At 31.9% G+C, this 16643-nt stretch overlaps 1 protein-coding gene across 1 annotated transcript; it reads right to left on the bottom strand.

Moving 5' to 3' along the window:
* Positions 1-7320: 7320 nt before the first annotated feature.
* Positions 7321-14241, bottom strand: LOC133181291 (uncharacterized). The gene is made up of 7 exons (XM_061315817.1): positions 13919-14241; positions 13561-13751; positions 12695-12803; positions 8840-9122; positions 8074-8228; positions 7710-7809; positions 7321-7627 (listed from the first exon to the last, which is right to left on the bottom strand). The coding sequence occupies exons 1-7, from the start codon at positions 14219-14221 to the stop codon at positions 7425-7427; spliced, it is 1344 nt and encodes a 447-aa protein (XP_061171801.1). The 5' UTR covers positions 14222-14241; the 3' UTR covers positions 7321-7424.
* Positions 14242-16643: the final 2402 nt, after the last annotated feature.

Genomic DNA, 16643 nt, shown 5'->3' with positions numbered 1-16643 from the left:
ATATGAAAATCATTCAACCGTTAACGTAGGTCGCGGGTTTGCAGGCCATTTAAAAGTGTCCGAAAACATACCATGAAAATTAGTTATATGAATCCTCTACCTTGGTTTTATATTCTCTGAAATTTTTATAAAATTCGTCTGCATCGTTTTTGTGTAATTAAATCCCAAACATGCCATTGTTGTCGTTACATTTTCGACGTTATTCTATTGAATTATATAAGAAAAACGTCGTTTTCGGCTCGTTTTGAGGCAAGATTTTGTTTCAAAAAATATCAATAACTTTTAAATGGTGCAGACGAAATTGTTTTCCCTTTGGTATTTTAACAAAGAATTGATTTGAAATAAATCAAAGTGAAAAAATTAATATGTCTTCGGGTTAGTTTTCGCGTAATTTAAATGTGGACAATTGCTTTTATATCGCAAAATGTAACATTTTTTAGAACGACGCCATAAAATATCGCGACGTCATGCTTGACGTCGTGAATATCTATCCGGTATTCAGTGCAGAAATATGAGCTAAAATAATTTTTATAAAAAAGAAATTCACGTCCATCTGCTTTCAAGTGGCCCGTGAATCGTATCATAATAATTTAATATCAATGAAATGATTATTAGATATGTTTCTCATCAGATTAGGTTTTTTGTACGTCTTATATTAGTGAAAATTCTCGCAAGGGAGGTAAAACAACAATCAATCCTTTAGTTTATTTCTTCCAATTTACTTTCTTTATGTGTTGTTTTCTTACCGTTTCTTTTCTCTTTGTTTTGTTTTGCTTTTTTTCGTTGATTAGATGTATTCTTACATTTGGCTGTATATTTTTCTTTTCAAGCGTGCTGGCGGAAAACGGTATCCTTTAATTCAAGTATATAAAATGTTTTTATTTAGACCATTCAGCAAGGCGCTCTCTCAAATCTACGAATTTCTGCCAAATATCGTCCCGGCTAAGTACAATATATTTTCAGTATATATTTAAACAAAATATTTATTTTTACATACCACATTTTCAGAGGGGAAAATGGGACGAGGGTTTAAAAATTAATTTTATCTGACGTAATCAACAGCCAGGTTTTTTTTAGAACATTAATTCTATTTGTTGGACATGGAAAGCAAAGTAGCGAATAAACTATGTAGGAAACAGCATTGCAAGCTGTTGCTTAGGGGACGATCATTTCATTGGGGGGGAGGGGGGGTTTACAGATTTTGGTAATAAATAATCTGTCCTCGAAAATGTTGAAAATAAATAATCTGTCTTCGACTGGGCAAGAAAATCAATAATTTGTCCAAGACTAGTTCTAGCACCCCCCCCACCCCCCCCCCACCCCCCGGGAGTTTTCAACTTTGATGTGCTCTTTTCTTTTCTTTTTTTTATGCTCGTCAGACTTTTTTCAGTGAAGAAGAAATAAATAATCTGCCCTTGTTTTTTTGGAAATAAATAATCTGTCCTTCATCGACATGAAAATAAACAATCTGACTCGGTAAAATTTGCCACCCCCTCCTCCTCTCCCTCAGAATCAAATAGTTGTCCCCTAACAGGAAGTCAGTGCTGCTAAAAAATTGTCTTAATGTTTCATCGTACCTTAGCAGTATTTAATTTATGATAAACTTGTACATCTATATATTTTAAAAAATATCCTGTTTAAAAGTAAAATTTAATCTTTTGATGTAACAGGTGTATTTGTGATTTTTTTAATAATGGCTTCTTTCTTAATAAAACAAAACTGATAATTCAAATACGATCAAAGGAAAAAAGGTCAGTTGAACCTTGTGTCCATATCGTTTCGCGATACCAAGTGAGAACAAATCAATCGCAATTTCTCGGGCCTTTCCGACAAGCCGAAAAAACAACCACTTGTTTTTCCTAGTTTGCAGGAAAGGCCCGAGAAGATGCGATTGATAACAAATAATTAAACTTTTTTTTTTAATATTTCCAGTGTCGATCATTCGAATAAGCCTTCTTCACTAAATTACCAATACCAACAAAAGTTTTATTTAAGTATTGTATCGACTATACAAATCGTAAAAAGCCTTCATTATTTGTGATAAGTTGTTGCTTAAATAATATAACACTAAACTACCAATTCCAAGAAAAGTTATACATGTAGCTAAATAATGATATACTGAAGAAAATCATCGCAGATTTCTCTTTCATTATGACGTCATAATCAAATGTGCACAAGAAAGTCGCCCAAATCATATAAATTGCGTACCCAGTTTTAACGACGTCAGCAAACCCGCGACCTACGTTAAATTACCGATTTTTACAAAGTTGAAGATGTCTTACTTTTTAGATACAAAATTATATCCTATATATAACATTTCCCCCTAAAATAGGATGTTGCGTTTCTTTTGCGTTTCAGTATATATTAGGGGAACTAAATCAAATAGAAAGAATGCAGAAGATATGAGAAGTTTTACTATGCGTGTTTTTTCCAAACAATGGTCATTGAGCTATTGAAGGTCAATGACGAGTATATATTATACACTAATCCACTTGCTGTGAGTGGGATAGCTCTCTTATCAAACCCGCGACAGGGAACTATTCCCCGAGGGCTTGCCCGAGGGGAATAGTTCCTCTCAAGGGTTTGATGAAAGAGCTATCCCACTCACAGCAAGTGGATGAGCGTTATAACCTATTATAATTCTTGTTTGGAAATCTCCCACTCGTTTGGAGTCTGTCTAAACAATCAAGCATACTCTTAATGCAATAAGATAAAATTCCTCAAGATATATGCAGCAAACTTTTTTGGAAACCATTTTCATAAATTCATATGATTTATCAAGTCCATGTTGCAATCCGTAAAAAAACTTCGAGCTTCTACAATAGTTCTAGCTCAAACAGTTACTTGCCATTGGAATCTATATAAATTGTACCTCTAAATAAGAAATACATTTCCTTGAGAAATGAACATTGTCAGTTACCCCTCATTGATTTGACTATTGGATAATAAATGCACTTCAAAGATCATAATTTAATGAACTTGCTATTCTCGTTTAATAATATTCTTAATAAAAAAAAAGGTCCAGTCTTGTATTCCACCATGATTTAAGTTGAAGTCCACACGTTGTACTCCTTACAAATATCCATCGACTGTTGCTTTCAAACTTTTTTAATCTCTTCAGTGTCTACCTTTAGACATCTGAAGCATAATCCTTCTGTTCATTTTTTTCTCCCTTTAACTTGCTGGACCCGTAGTTACTGATGAAATAAATATAATTAACGATGAGAACCTCGGGTCACTAATTCTAAAATGGCCATAATTTAGGTAATCATGTTTTTTCAACTGGCGACAAAATTTCATGAAAATTATGAATTCTGTCAAAGATTACGCCGGGCGATGGTCTAAACATGAAAAAGAAGACATTGACATTTTGTCACAATGGATTAAAAGTATAACATGGATGATTAAATTCGCATTAAAACATTGAGAAGCAATCTGAAATCTATCTATCCCTCTGTCTTCAATAACTCAGAATTGAGTGAAGAATTACATGAAATATGGAGATAATGAACAGTTATCAAGCTCAAAAGTCCATTGAAACAATACAAATCAGGAACAAAGCAAACACGGATCTAAAAAAAATCGTCAGAAGTGGGATCAGGTGCCAAGGAGGAGCAAGCAGCTCCTGTCGACTGGTCACACCTGCCGTGTGCTCATTGTCATGATCGGACAAACGGAAATATCCGTAGACAAGTGTGAAAATAGTGGCCGAACAATTTATATGAAAAACTTCAGTCAACATTCGACTTAACGATGGATTGTGTTTGCTAACGAGGTCATTGTATCGATCCTAGACTTTGCACTATTTGATCTTAAAACGAGACTATTGATACCCTTGTATCATCAACTCGTTTGTCAATAGTTTGCCTTGTTTTAGAAATTGCTCGTACGTGGAACATCTCTTGCGTATTAAATCAATGGTGAGATATTAACTTTGTATGCAGGTAATAATGGAATAATGGTATATTACTACAAAATAAGAGAAGTTGACTACAGAATAGAAACGTTGAAGTCATCACGTTTATCATAAATTAAGTTGTTAGTTTGCTAATAATATCTTTCCTACAAAAATTTTCAAATATGAAACAGATTTTAAACCCTATGGTGTTTTTTATTCCGAGTTCAAAGGGATATATCGAATCAACGAAGGAATGAAAATGAATATTGTTAATTGATAAAACGTCAGCGATATATTGAAGACGTATCAAAAGCCATAGCAAGAGACCTCTTATTTTCAGTAGAAAGTTTTGAATTTATCCTGCTTCATATGAATATGAAACAGGTCTTCAAATATCGGGGCGCAATAAGTACCCATGGAAATACCAACATATTGTTGAAACACCTCATCTTCAAAAATTACATAGATATCGTCAATCAGAAACACAAATATCTTTTTAATATCAACTTCGGAGTAGTGTAGAGTTGGAATATTTTTAACAAATAATTATGCAGATGACCAGTAACAAGTTACATGGATGTAGTTACATCTTTATTGAAATGCATGGTCAACGATAACAAAAATCCTGGTCTTTAATTTATCTTTAATTTATCGTGGGGACTGGTTGTAAAAAGTGTTGAAAAGTTGCACATTTTTATACTATCGATTTTTGTAAATTCCATGATCTCTAATTGACTAAAAGTTCCTTGTTTTTAAGTATCCACATGTGAGTAACATCATGTATCGAATATGTTTTTCACAGTACTACTGAAGTTTCTCCTGTACTGTTGTTAATATTTTGGTGAGAGGGAGAGAAGTTTGGTAGAACATTTACTGGAACCAGCTATGTATCTTTGTATGGGTTTTGTTTTTATGAATTTAGGAATCCAGTATAGGTTTATGGTAATCCAGATTCATTTCAATTGTTGGGAATATTAAAAATATTTTAAACTGACATCATTTGAGGAATTTCCTCCTAAGAAAGGAACTATGAGTATAAGTTGGATTCCCAATTGCAGAATCAAATCGAAGTTCCTGTAAAATGCAATTTTAATAGTGAGACTATCAAAGAAATACAATGTTGTTACCTGCTTTGTCAGCTGAACCAGTGAAATCTATCTAATTTTTTTCTCACTTCTGAATTATTCAAGACAGAAGGGTAGATGAATTTTACATTGCCCCTTAACCGTTTAAATTTACTTGTCATTGGTCATTTACAAGATTATGTTATTAAAATATTTTTGATTATACAGACAGGTACTCCGAAGTTGATACTAAAATGATGCTGGAGTTTTTCTCATTGACAATATATATGTAGTTTTTGGAGATCAAGCCTTCTGACAATCTTATGGAATCACCATGTTTACTAATTGCGTCTCGTTTTTAGCAAACCTGATTTTTATTTTCAAATGTAGCAGAATTCATTCAAAAACTACAACATGAAAAGAAGAAGTTTTGCCTTCAATACATTTTAGTATATCAACGACGTTTAATTAATTAATATTTATTTTCATTCCTACGATAATTAAATATATTCCTATGAATTCGAAATGAAAGACGCCACTGAGTCTGACACATCTGTTTCATAATTGGATATGTTTCTAGATAAAGACCTTAATCGCAAAGTGAAGACTTCAACTTTCCAACTTCCCTTATTTATGTAGCAACATACCATTATCATCTGTATATAGAGTTTATGTCTCCCAGTTGATTTGATACGCAAGAGCATGCTCTATGTACGAACAATTTCTAAAACGAGGCAAGCCATCGACAAATAAGTTGATGGAACAAGGATATCAACTTTCTCGTTTAACGTCAACATTTAGCAGATTCACTTTATTAACATATACAATCTATCGTTAAATAGAATGTTGGCTGACGTTTTTCATACATATTGTTTTCACAATGATTTTTTCTGTTTGTCTGATCATGACAAGAAGCAAACAGCGGATGGGACTGTTTATTTTCGATGGCATCTGATCCCACCTCTGATGTTTGTATTTACCCTGCTCCCTATTTATATTGTTCCAATGCAGTTTTGAGCTTTGATTCCTCTTCGTTACCTTCATATTTCATTTAACATCCATGTTATACTTTAACCAAATTAACAAAGTGTCAGTGTCTTTTTTTTTCATGTTTGGCCCATCGTCTGGCTAAATAATTCATAATATTTATGAAATTTTGACGTCAGTTACCCTTATTTAATTTACATTTTTCATTCATTTCTTAGTTTTATATAGTTTACAAAGATAGGGAAACGTTTGCCAAAGTGTTTTAAGTATTGTATACTCTCCCACCAACGAGAATGCATGGAAGATTGAACAACTTTTTCTTCTTTAGGTTTTTAATACAGAAAAGACATGTGCACTTTTGTAACACATTCAATAAGGATGAGTCATAGTTTTTTTCCAATTCATAATTATTTACTTCCTTGATTTCTTGATGTTTGTACATGTAGTGGGTGGTACGGAAGCCCAATAGTGCAAATCAAAACTAAATAAAAAACAAAATTACAAAATAAAAACTGAAACTAAATAAAAAACGAAAATACAAAATAAAAAAAGAAATTATTGAATAAAAAACAAAAATAAAAAGAACTGAAAATTAATAACAAATGAAAATACTAAATAAAAACAATAAATAAATAAAAAACGAAAATTACAAATAAAACGTTAGTTATTAAATAACAAAAAAAAAAAAAACGAAATTAAAAAATAAAAAAACGAAACTAAAATATCGAATATAGACTTGCATGCATGGTAAGGACGTAAACCTATGAATCATTCCATAAAGCATGAATTCTATGAAAAGACCTGATTTTGCTTCGACATTAATACAAGTGTGTAAAAATTTACATTTAACAAAATAACCAGGTAGAGTATTACGTAGACGATCACAATAGGGGAGAATTTTGCCTTTGGTCCTCTCACGTGATTCAAATTCTCTCCTAAGCTCTCTGTTATAAGTAATGATAAATTGTTAAACAGATATAACATTTACTTAAGATTCTCCTGTCTTTGACAAGAAGCAACATAGATTGTAAAGAAGACTAAATTGTTCCACCCGAAGACATATTTTGACAGATTTAAGTTAAGGAATTTCATAGTTACCAGGTCAGTTTTCATGTTTTTACTAGTAAAGATAATACTACACCAGTTTCGGAACGGTTCAAGAAAGACGGACGATATACGTATTACAGCAATTATGTTTAATAACCAAAGCTATGACTGTCTCATGTTGATTTAATTTGAAAATTTTCTATCAGTGATATTTCTATTTATCAAATATTACCCGGAGAATTGCATAACCTAAGGGAAAAACATAAAATTAAGTGATGAATAAAGAGCAAGTGTACGTTTTGTTTAATCTTTCTATGTCATGATTGAACGAAATAACTAATCTTGGTACAAAACATTTAATAAATTTTAAATTAAAACAAGAACAATGAGATCGTTAAATACAAAAGGAAAAGAATATTCCACTGAATTCAATCGCCATTTTCATCATTTTCTTTGATCGGTTCAAACACAAAGATATCGGCTTCCATATCAGATATGCTGGAGATGTTCAATGTGGAATCAAAATTAGGTCCTCGTGTCTCAAACATTTCGAACAAGAAATTTGGTCCAGGACCCTCGCACTGACGCATCAACAGCTTCTTTGAGTCATTGTTGTATTTCATAAACACGTCTATGAATAGAAAAAAAATTAATTCATAGAGTCCTTTTTTTGTTAAGAATAATTATTTTTTAAATTAAATATATATCATTACTTTTGTACGCCAAGGACTCGAAAAAGTTGTCCTCCTGTGGGACTTCGAGCTTCAATATGAACCGTTCGTCCAAGTTGTCTGTGTCATAGGGAACGTGTGGCTGAAGAAAACAAAAATCAGTTACTGAATATTAATATTCTATTTAAAGAGTATTTATCTACAGAATGTACTTTTAAGCAGATAGTTCTTTGATAATTAACATCATTATCAAAGCACTGATTAAAAGTTCAAATATGAAACGTCTCATTAATAACAATTAAGTAGGTCACATATCTTGTCTATTGCTTCAACACCCTCTACACATTCTTTTTAATAGATACATGTATAATCTTTTGTTTATCTATTTCTTTAACGGAAGATCTACCTTCAGTTTAATGGAGGAAGTTGATTCTGCTATGACAGAAGATACATCAAAACATGTATCTTGTACTATAAATTGAGCGACAAATCCAACCCTTGCATTTGTCCCATGATCTTCGTCCTCCAGAATGCAGCTAAAGAACTTCACAGAGAAACGAACTAAAATGACAGTGCTAACCAGATATCATATAAATTATATTTTCCTACTGCATTCCTCATACATGTAAATCGAGAAATAAAAAACAGAACATTATTGTCAAATTTAAAGAATTTTACAAGAACAGTTTAATCGTTTCCTTTAGAACTAACACAAAACAAAATGTTAAGACACAACATCAAATGAAAAATTTTAAATCAAAATGAAAGGGAAGGGAAAATTATTAACAATAATTGAAATCATAATTACTTACATGGTTTATAAAACAATTTGTTATCAACATATTTATGCAAATTGTCGCACTCGAATTTACAGTTGTTGTATTTGCATAAATGATGCATACTGTTTAATTTTCGTGCATTGTTTCTAATGATTATATTTTTTTAAAACAATTACTATTCAGATTGGTTTTGTTCTCTCGTCTTGTTTATTATTAGTTATCGAAATTATTAGTCATCAAAGTAAAATTTTACTATAAGATTCGTTCATTTTAATTTTTTCCTTCAGTTTTTTTTTTAATTGTCAGTGTATCAAACATAATATGATTAATATTGATGAAAATATCAATGATATCTATCATAGAGATAATTTTTAAGAAAAAACGAAGCATTACATCGATCTATGTCTCCTGGCACTAATTCCATTTGTTCCCCATATAATGACATGTCTGTAGTGTTGGCAGATACATAAATTCCTGTTTCACTGGCAATACGGATATGAAATGGTAAAAATCGCATTTCCGACCATGTGAAACTCTTCGCTTTTCTGTGTATTTTATCACTTAGTGAAAGTTTTGATATCTCTCGTATGAGGCAGTTCGGCTGCACGGGATGAAAAACAACCCTTACTTCCCGAATGTTTGGACCATTTTTATCCTCCTCCCAACGCCAAACTTTCTGAAAAATTAATTATCAATTAAAGTTGTTTTTGTTGTATATGATTAATATCTAAATGATAGCATAAATATTGGAAAACCATTCATTCTCTCACATTACATTGATGGGATTGATTTCTCTGTTCATGTCGGTTTTGAGATATATGTCTTTAAAATATGATGCAAGACGGTGTCTTTTTAAAGTTTAAATAAATTTTGTAGCAAAAGAAATAGATTAAATTAAAGACTTTTATGTTGGGATAAAGCGGATGTTCAATAATCATATGCAACGAGAATAAATTTCATTTTCTTTTGTAGCTAAAAATTATTAGACATTGATGGCAAACTAACAACAACACTTTATGACAAACGTGATGACTTCAACCTTTCTATCGTCAACTTTCCTTATCCGTGTGTCAATATACTATTATCACCTGCATGTGGGGTTTATGTCTTAAAGTGGATTTGATACGCAATAGTATGTTCTTCGGTCGAACAATTTTTAAAACTAGGCAAGCTTTGAAAAAAAAAAACCAAGTGGATAATACTAGGGTATCTACAATCCCGTCCGAAGTCAACATTTCGCAAATTTTATGGTTGATGCTAAGATCTAGTTTGCAAATACAATCTGGCGTTAGGTCTAACGTTGACTTTTTTCATACCAATTGTTAGGCCATTATTTTTATACTAATTGAATTTCTCAGTTTACCCAATCCTGACAAAAGCACATGGCGGATGTGACCAGTCGACGGAGCATGCTTATACCTGATCCCACCTGCGATGCTTTTAGAGATTTGTGTTTGCTTTTCTCACAATTTGTATTGTTTTTGAAAACTTCTGAGCTTGATTACTGTTCGTTATCTTCATATTTCATTAATCATTTTTCAAATCAGTGTTGCAGTGTTTATCTTCATGATGCCAAATTGCAGATATTAAGATTAAAAGGGTAAAAATTCAAATTTGCATTTGATATCAAATTACATTCCATCTTTAATTCTTTCAATTCTTTGAATTGATTACCAAGACACATTTTGACCAAAGCAATTTTGTGTACAGTCGTTCACGTTATATACAGGATTAAAAAGGCTTTCATGTTAAAAAAATATTTTAGCTTTCTTTAAATGAAATGAGAAGATAACGAACAGTAAACATGCTCAAAAGTCTATTGAAACAATACAAATTGTGAGAAGAGCAAACACGGACCTCTCAAAAAGAGGTGGGATCAGGTGCCAAGGAGGAGAGGCATCCCCTGTCGACCAGTTACACCACTCCTGTCATGATCGGGTAAATAATGGCCTAACAATTTGTGTGTAAATTGTTAGTCAGCATTCGACCTAACGAGAGAAATGTATCTGCAATCAAGGTAATTGTATTGATCATAGAATTTACGAAATGTTGAATTCCAACAGATTTGTCGCATTAATATCTTTGTATCATCAACTTAATCTGTGAAAAGCCTTCCTCGATTTAGAAAAATAATAATGTAATATGCTCTTGCATAACGAATTAACTGTGAAACATAAACTTCATATGTAAGTGAAAGCTATATAAATAACGGAAGTTACTATAGAAAAGTTTATCATAAAGTTCACTTGTTACATGTGTTTATCAGAAAGTTTACTTGTTACATCAATCAGTGTCTTACTGTGGTAAAATATCTAGATCTAAAACAGATGTATCAGACTATTTGGTGTCTTTTCTTTCAACCTCAGTGGCATATATTGAATCAATATAGGAATGAAAATGAATACTGTTAATTGATAAAACGTAGTCGATATATTGAACGACACAGCAAGGTTCTTCTTCTTTTCATGTAGAAGTTTATAAAAATAAATTCCGCTTTATAGAGTACAAAAACATGCAGGTCTGCACAATTGGTATCAATGGGAATTCCAAAAGATTGGTGGTAGACATGGTCTCCAAAGACTACATATAAATATTACCAATGAGAAACTCAAGAATGTTTTAATATCAACCTCAGAATACTTGTGTGTAGAATCAAAATGTTTTAACCACAAAAATTTGCAGATAACTAATGACAATGATTAATATTTTTCTAATCGTTCCCGCCGTGTAGGAGAGTAGGAGAGTTACAATTTATGAAACCGTTATCGTTTCCAGGATACTACCAGACTAGAAATAGTCAATATAATTAAGCTTTTTATAAATCTCTTTACATCTTTATGTCACCATAAAAAGAAATTAAAACAGAAAGCAAATTTGTAGTAAACAAAACACTCAACTACCTTCGTAGTGAAAAAGCAGCGTTTTACTCTTTTTTCAAAAAAGGCTGACAGTGATAGTCCTAAATATAATATATTATTCTGAAAAAAGATTTTCTCACTTTTATTTGGTACTCTCACAAATATTGCTGTATCGAGAAGATCAAAGATCGGGGGTATAAAATTTTTTACCTATCTGTCCCTCTATTTCTCTCTGTATCATTCAGACTAAACAAATACAAACCTACTCGCGATCGCATTATATACAATATTTAAGGTCAAGATCTAGTAAATGAGTTTAGACTGTCTTTTTGGTGCTAGATCCATTATGACGTCATAATTGATTTAAACTTAATTTTCCCGTACTTTACGACTATTATAGAATTATGTAGAAAATGAAACATTTTCATGCTCACTCCTCCATGGCACCTGATCCCACCTCTGATGTTTGGAGGTCCGTGTTTGCTCTGCTCCTATTTTGTATTGATTAATGGACTTTTGAGCTTGAATACTGTTCGTTATCTCCATATATTTCATTTCATGGAATTCAATTTGAAATCATGTCAAAATTAACCCCGATACCTATATACAAATTAATATCATTTTAAAGAAAAGGTCAAGAAGATAAGAAAAACTGTTTTCTGAGAGACTGTAGGCAATATTGATACATTTTCTCTTTCTGAGAAGAAAAAACTCCCATATTTATACCTGAATTCCTTCATTTTTCATTGAAAATAGCAGTTTAAAGTCTCTTTTTTCGTTGAGTTTACCTAAAAATTATGCCCCAATATACCTTATTTCGCCAAGCTATATTTGTAAAGGATCATTGAAAGAACTTGTTTCTCAAATTTGAGAAATCTGAAGGCACCTTTCATTTACTAGATCTTGACCTTAATGATCGTCAACATCGCGATCGTTATGAATAAATTTCGTGTTTTGAGTTATAGCTTTTAATAGGATAGTCCACATTGTTCGTGGGGATGTAAATTCGTGGGTAAGGGTGACCCACGAAATCCACGAACATTGATCCCCCACGAACAATGATGATTCCACAGTAATTATTATTTTTCTCGTGCTAATGTGGGAACTTAATTTCAAATTCATATTATTCTTTATTGTGAATATTAATTTATGATCTTGCCAAGAAAAAAAATTAATTACAAGTCACAAGGTTACCTGTTTGACTGACAACGTTAATGTCAATTTTTTAAACGCTCATAAAACGACATAATTATTATGTCCAGGAACTACTGTAACCATTGTAACTAGGCCAGATTCAGAGGCGTTTCTGTTCAAAAATACATCTCGTTCTTTCATACACGGCGAATCTCCAATTTTCGATCCTATGTTTAAAAAATAATGTTTGACTTACCAATTTTACTTTGGATACATTGGAGAGGCCTCTCCAGATAATGTCTACATTGTGGGGACTTTCACGTCGAACGTCTCTTTCATTGATTTCAATGACTCTATCGTTTTTCCTATAAAAGAACATAATTAAACCCTTCTCGGTTTGCAGCCAAGGATCCGATTATGAACAATGAAAGATATTGCAAAAATAGAGTTCAATTTTGACTGATATCTCTTCCACAATTTACGGCGAAAATACAAATATCATATTGACAATTTTTTTTCCCTATGCTTATCCCCATAACCATATGACTATGACTCAGTGGAGTTTAAGCTCATCAAAGACAAAGGCTCATGTTAGTTTTCTGATGAGAGCGTGTCCGGCTTCCGTGTGTCGTTTGTCATGCGCTGCCTCTGAAATGTTAAGATTTTCAACTTCTTCTCCAAGTCTAGCCAATTCAGAAAAAAAGCTTGCCACATTGCATCCTTGAGTGGAAGGAATTCAACTTTTTTACCAAATGAAGAGTCAGGGGAAAAGGTATGAACATAGCTTTGATAGGAAAAAAGCACGTAATAAAGAGAGTTCTACATATTCTGTGATTGGATATATATTTATCAAACTTTTGTGATTTCTCCCCCGTCGCTATAGGTTCTTTTGGGAATCGATAAAAACAAACAAATTATTGCATAAAATCACCTTAAACTACAAAACATGTTCCTACGTGTATCTGCATAAGAAAACAACTAATATCCAAAGAAGCTTATGTGAGTCAAATGACTAATTTTGAATTTATGAATTTCAAAAAGGAAAACCCCAAAAACCATTCTTCCCTCTTACTCTTTCACTAATGTATCTATTCTATTTTCACTGAGAAATGTTTTTCCTACCGCAATCCATTTTGAACTGCCCTGTGAACATCTGAGACAACATGAAATACATCGGTGCGATCTCTGGGATTTTTAAGAGATTGTAAGCTAAAAATGGGTTCCCGACTCCAAAGACTCTGGAACTTTCTACTTTTCCTCCTTATTCTGGGCCTTGAATCTCTGCCTGATTCACAGCTTGAACTACTCGAAGTCTTAAGAAAAATATTCTATCAGAGCATATGCAGATCAATTGATCGATTTGAGAACAATATTTTTGACATGTATAGTTTTTAAATGTATTTTATTTAAATTTATTGAAATTTAGATTTTTTTATTAAATGGGGAAAAATATTATAGCTTGTGAAAAAAACATACGTACAGACGAACCCGAATCCCTTTTATGTAAACCATCTACTTCATCAAAATTTGCCACGTTTTCATTATTGCCTTGGGATGCCAGTGATGCTGTATCCGTATCTCTTTTGTAAATATATTTACAAGAAATTAAACCATCTGTTTGTTCAGGATTTGCAGAGTTGTCTTCATCACTAAAGAAGTCATCTCCCGTTTCAACGACATCTTGTGGAGTTGGGGTCATGTAGATGATCATTCTGTCTAAAATCAAAGAGTAGTCTCCCGTAACACTGCACATCCAGGGTTTATTATTGCATTCCTCCATCATAGCTATAGAATGTTGAAGTAGATGTCACCCTGATATATATAAATAAATGCATTTTTTACGAATTTCCTGATGGCTTGTAACATATCGCGCTGTTTGAGAAATCTTCCGGCAAGTATGGGTTGGTAAAATCCATAACTTAAACTTCCTTGTGACCCCGATATTCTTGAATAATAAATGAATCTCTGGAATGAGCTAATCTATTGAGAATCGTATGTGAGATTAGTATCTTAATTACTTAAAAGTTTGAAAATGATGCAGATAGCATTCTCTAGTGTTAATGAGGAAGCCTTGAAGCAAAAAAAATATTTTGAGTTTTGAAATAATATGAAATGTTTTCTTAATTTTTTATTTAACTACTCAAGGGTATTAATAGTAGAATTATCGTTTAAAAAATAAAGCTATAAAGAATACATAAACATGATTATTGAGCAACCACGATTGATGCAAATGAAACATGCACTGTCAATGGAGTATCGCAAATCCGATCGCGATTTGCATGGTTTTTTTTTTTTTTTTTTTTTTTTAAATTTTTCTCTCACCACTTACAATTCCTTATTTATAATTATTATCATGTCTAAAAATTGCATGTAATTAAAGCATGTTTGCTTTTTTAAATATCGGTGTTAATTATTTCCAATTAGTTTTAGGGAAGTATTTTTATTACATTAATTAATAATAAGTTTTCCTCTTATACAGTCCTCTTATACAGAAATTTTTTTCTCTTTTTTTTGTATTTATTTGTTTGTTTTTGTTTTGATATGTTTAAATAGATGTAGAAAATATATCTACTTTTTTCCTCAAAAGACAAATACCAAAAATCCAACAAAAGTTAGCTATGTCACAATGTCTGTGAATGAAATTTCAAGAATTTGAACTTATGAAACCTTTGTTTTACTGGGCATGAATTTCAATACTAATATTTTTGTTAGAATGTGTATCTTGTAGTATCATTGTTACTTTGTACAAGACCTTTATTTTTTCATTATTTTTTTTTCATCTTTTATTTCTTTTTTTGCTACAATCTCAAAGCGCACAGTCCTTTAGTAATTCTTTTTTATATGACTAAGAAAACGCAATGAATTATAATAATCTTCATGCTTCTTAATTTTTTTTTTCGAATTTTATAAGAATTTTGACATTTTTCCTTGAAATCCCACATTAAGAGGAAGGCAATATTTTGAACTTTTACTTCTGTTAACATGAAATTTAATTTTACTCATCCTACTTCAAAACGTCTCAACTTTCTTGGTCATGGAAGAGAATTATCTTTATCATGGATGTACATGTACATCGTTCGCCCTGATATTGCATGAACGATAATCAGGAATATCATGACTGAGTACTTTCGAAACGGCACTTTTATGGTTGAGCCTTTTTTTTAATAATAACGATAATTATCCGGTTTTACTTCTTAAATTATGTTTTGTTTGTTTGACCCTTCTCAAATTGTAATAAATAACTTTATTGAAAAATCATCATAGTAAATTTATTTCAAATAGAATACTTCAAATTTATTTTTTTTAAGTAAGATTTAGATTATGAGGCATTTGTTGTCGAGAATCAAACGTTAATGTCATTGGTTCGTGACATTACTCCATCTCTTAATGTTCTTTATAAATATATTTACAATGTCTTGTATAAATGAAAAGTAAAAAAAAAATCAATTCGCGTTAAATTGTTCATCATTAGGTTTTTTTCTAAGTCTAAGAAGTGACTTTCGCAAGCAAACATCTGGTTAATTACTTTGAATATTATTCAATAAATTCAGTGGATATTTTCCATTAAATTACCATTATCCCATTTAAAAATTATGTATATTAAATTACATTTACAATACATATTACGCTTAAAATAAAAGTAATGTGGAAATTTTATGAACACACGATACATGTGTGATGAAAAAGGTGAAGGTAGCGAACAGTGGTGCAAACAATACAAATCTGTGAACAGGACATAAAACCCGGATTTTCCAGAGTTGGGATCACGTGCCTAGGATGAGTAAGCATCCCCTGTTGATCGGTGACCCCCTCCCTGAGCCATATATATTGATTAGGTAGACGGAATATTCCGTAGTCAAATTTAGAAAGACTTAAGGGAGTAGATTTTTTCCGGTCTGCTAGTCCGACGAACTATTGTTACGTTTAAATTAACTGGCCCAGTTCTTAAAACCACTAGCTCCGGACATGGGGCTACCATATATTTCAACCCTTGTCTGTATCGGCATCCCCCTGCTGACGGTCAAACCCGCTGTGAGTCCTATATATTGATCAGGCAGACGGAACATTCCATACTCAATTTAAGCATAAAAACAAAGGCCTAACAACTGGTATGAAACATGTCGGCCAAAAAAAAAAAACAAACAACAACAACAAAACGACCCATTATAGGTAATATTTATTAACTTCATCATTATAACAATCAT

Source organism: Saccostrea echinata, unplaced genomic scaffold (assembly GCF_033153115.1).
Source record: "Saccostrea echinata isolate AGI-Se365-2 ecotype Australia unplaced genomic scaffold, CSIRO_AGI_Sech_v1 ptg000008l, whole genome shotgun sequence".
Taxonomy (NCBI): Eukaryota; Metazoa; Mollusca; class Bivalvia; order Ostreida; family Ostreidae; genus Saccostrea; species Saccostrea echinata.
Note: the sequence above shows the minus strand (reverse complement) of the source record. Positions and strands in the feature narration are given on the sequence as shown.

What these genes read in the sequence shown, in the direction of transcription:
- LOC133181291 (XM_061315817.1), bottom strand. Translation starts at nt 14,221, where the DNA reads ATGATGGAGGAATGCAATAATAAACCCTGGATGTGCAGTGTTACGGGA. An exon ending in AAAGGGATTCGGGTTCGTCT is followed by an intron (nt 13,752 to 13,918) that starts GTACGTATGTTT and finishes ATTTTTCTTAAG; the next exon opens with ACTTCGAGTAGTTCAAGCTG. An exon ending in GCCAGGAGACATAGATCGAT is followed by an intron (nt 8,229 to 8,839) that starts GTAATGCTTCGT and finishes CTGTCATTTTAG; the next exon opens with TTCGTTTCTCTGTGAAGTTC.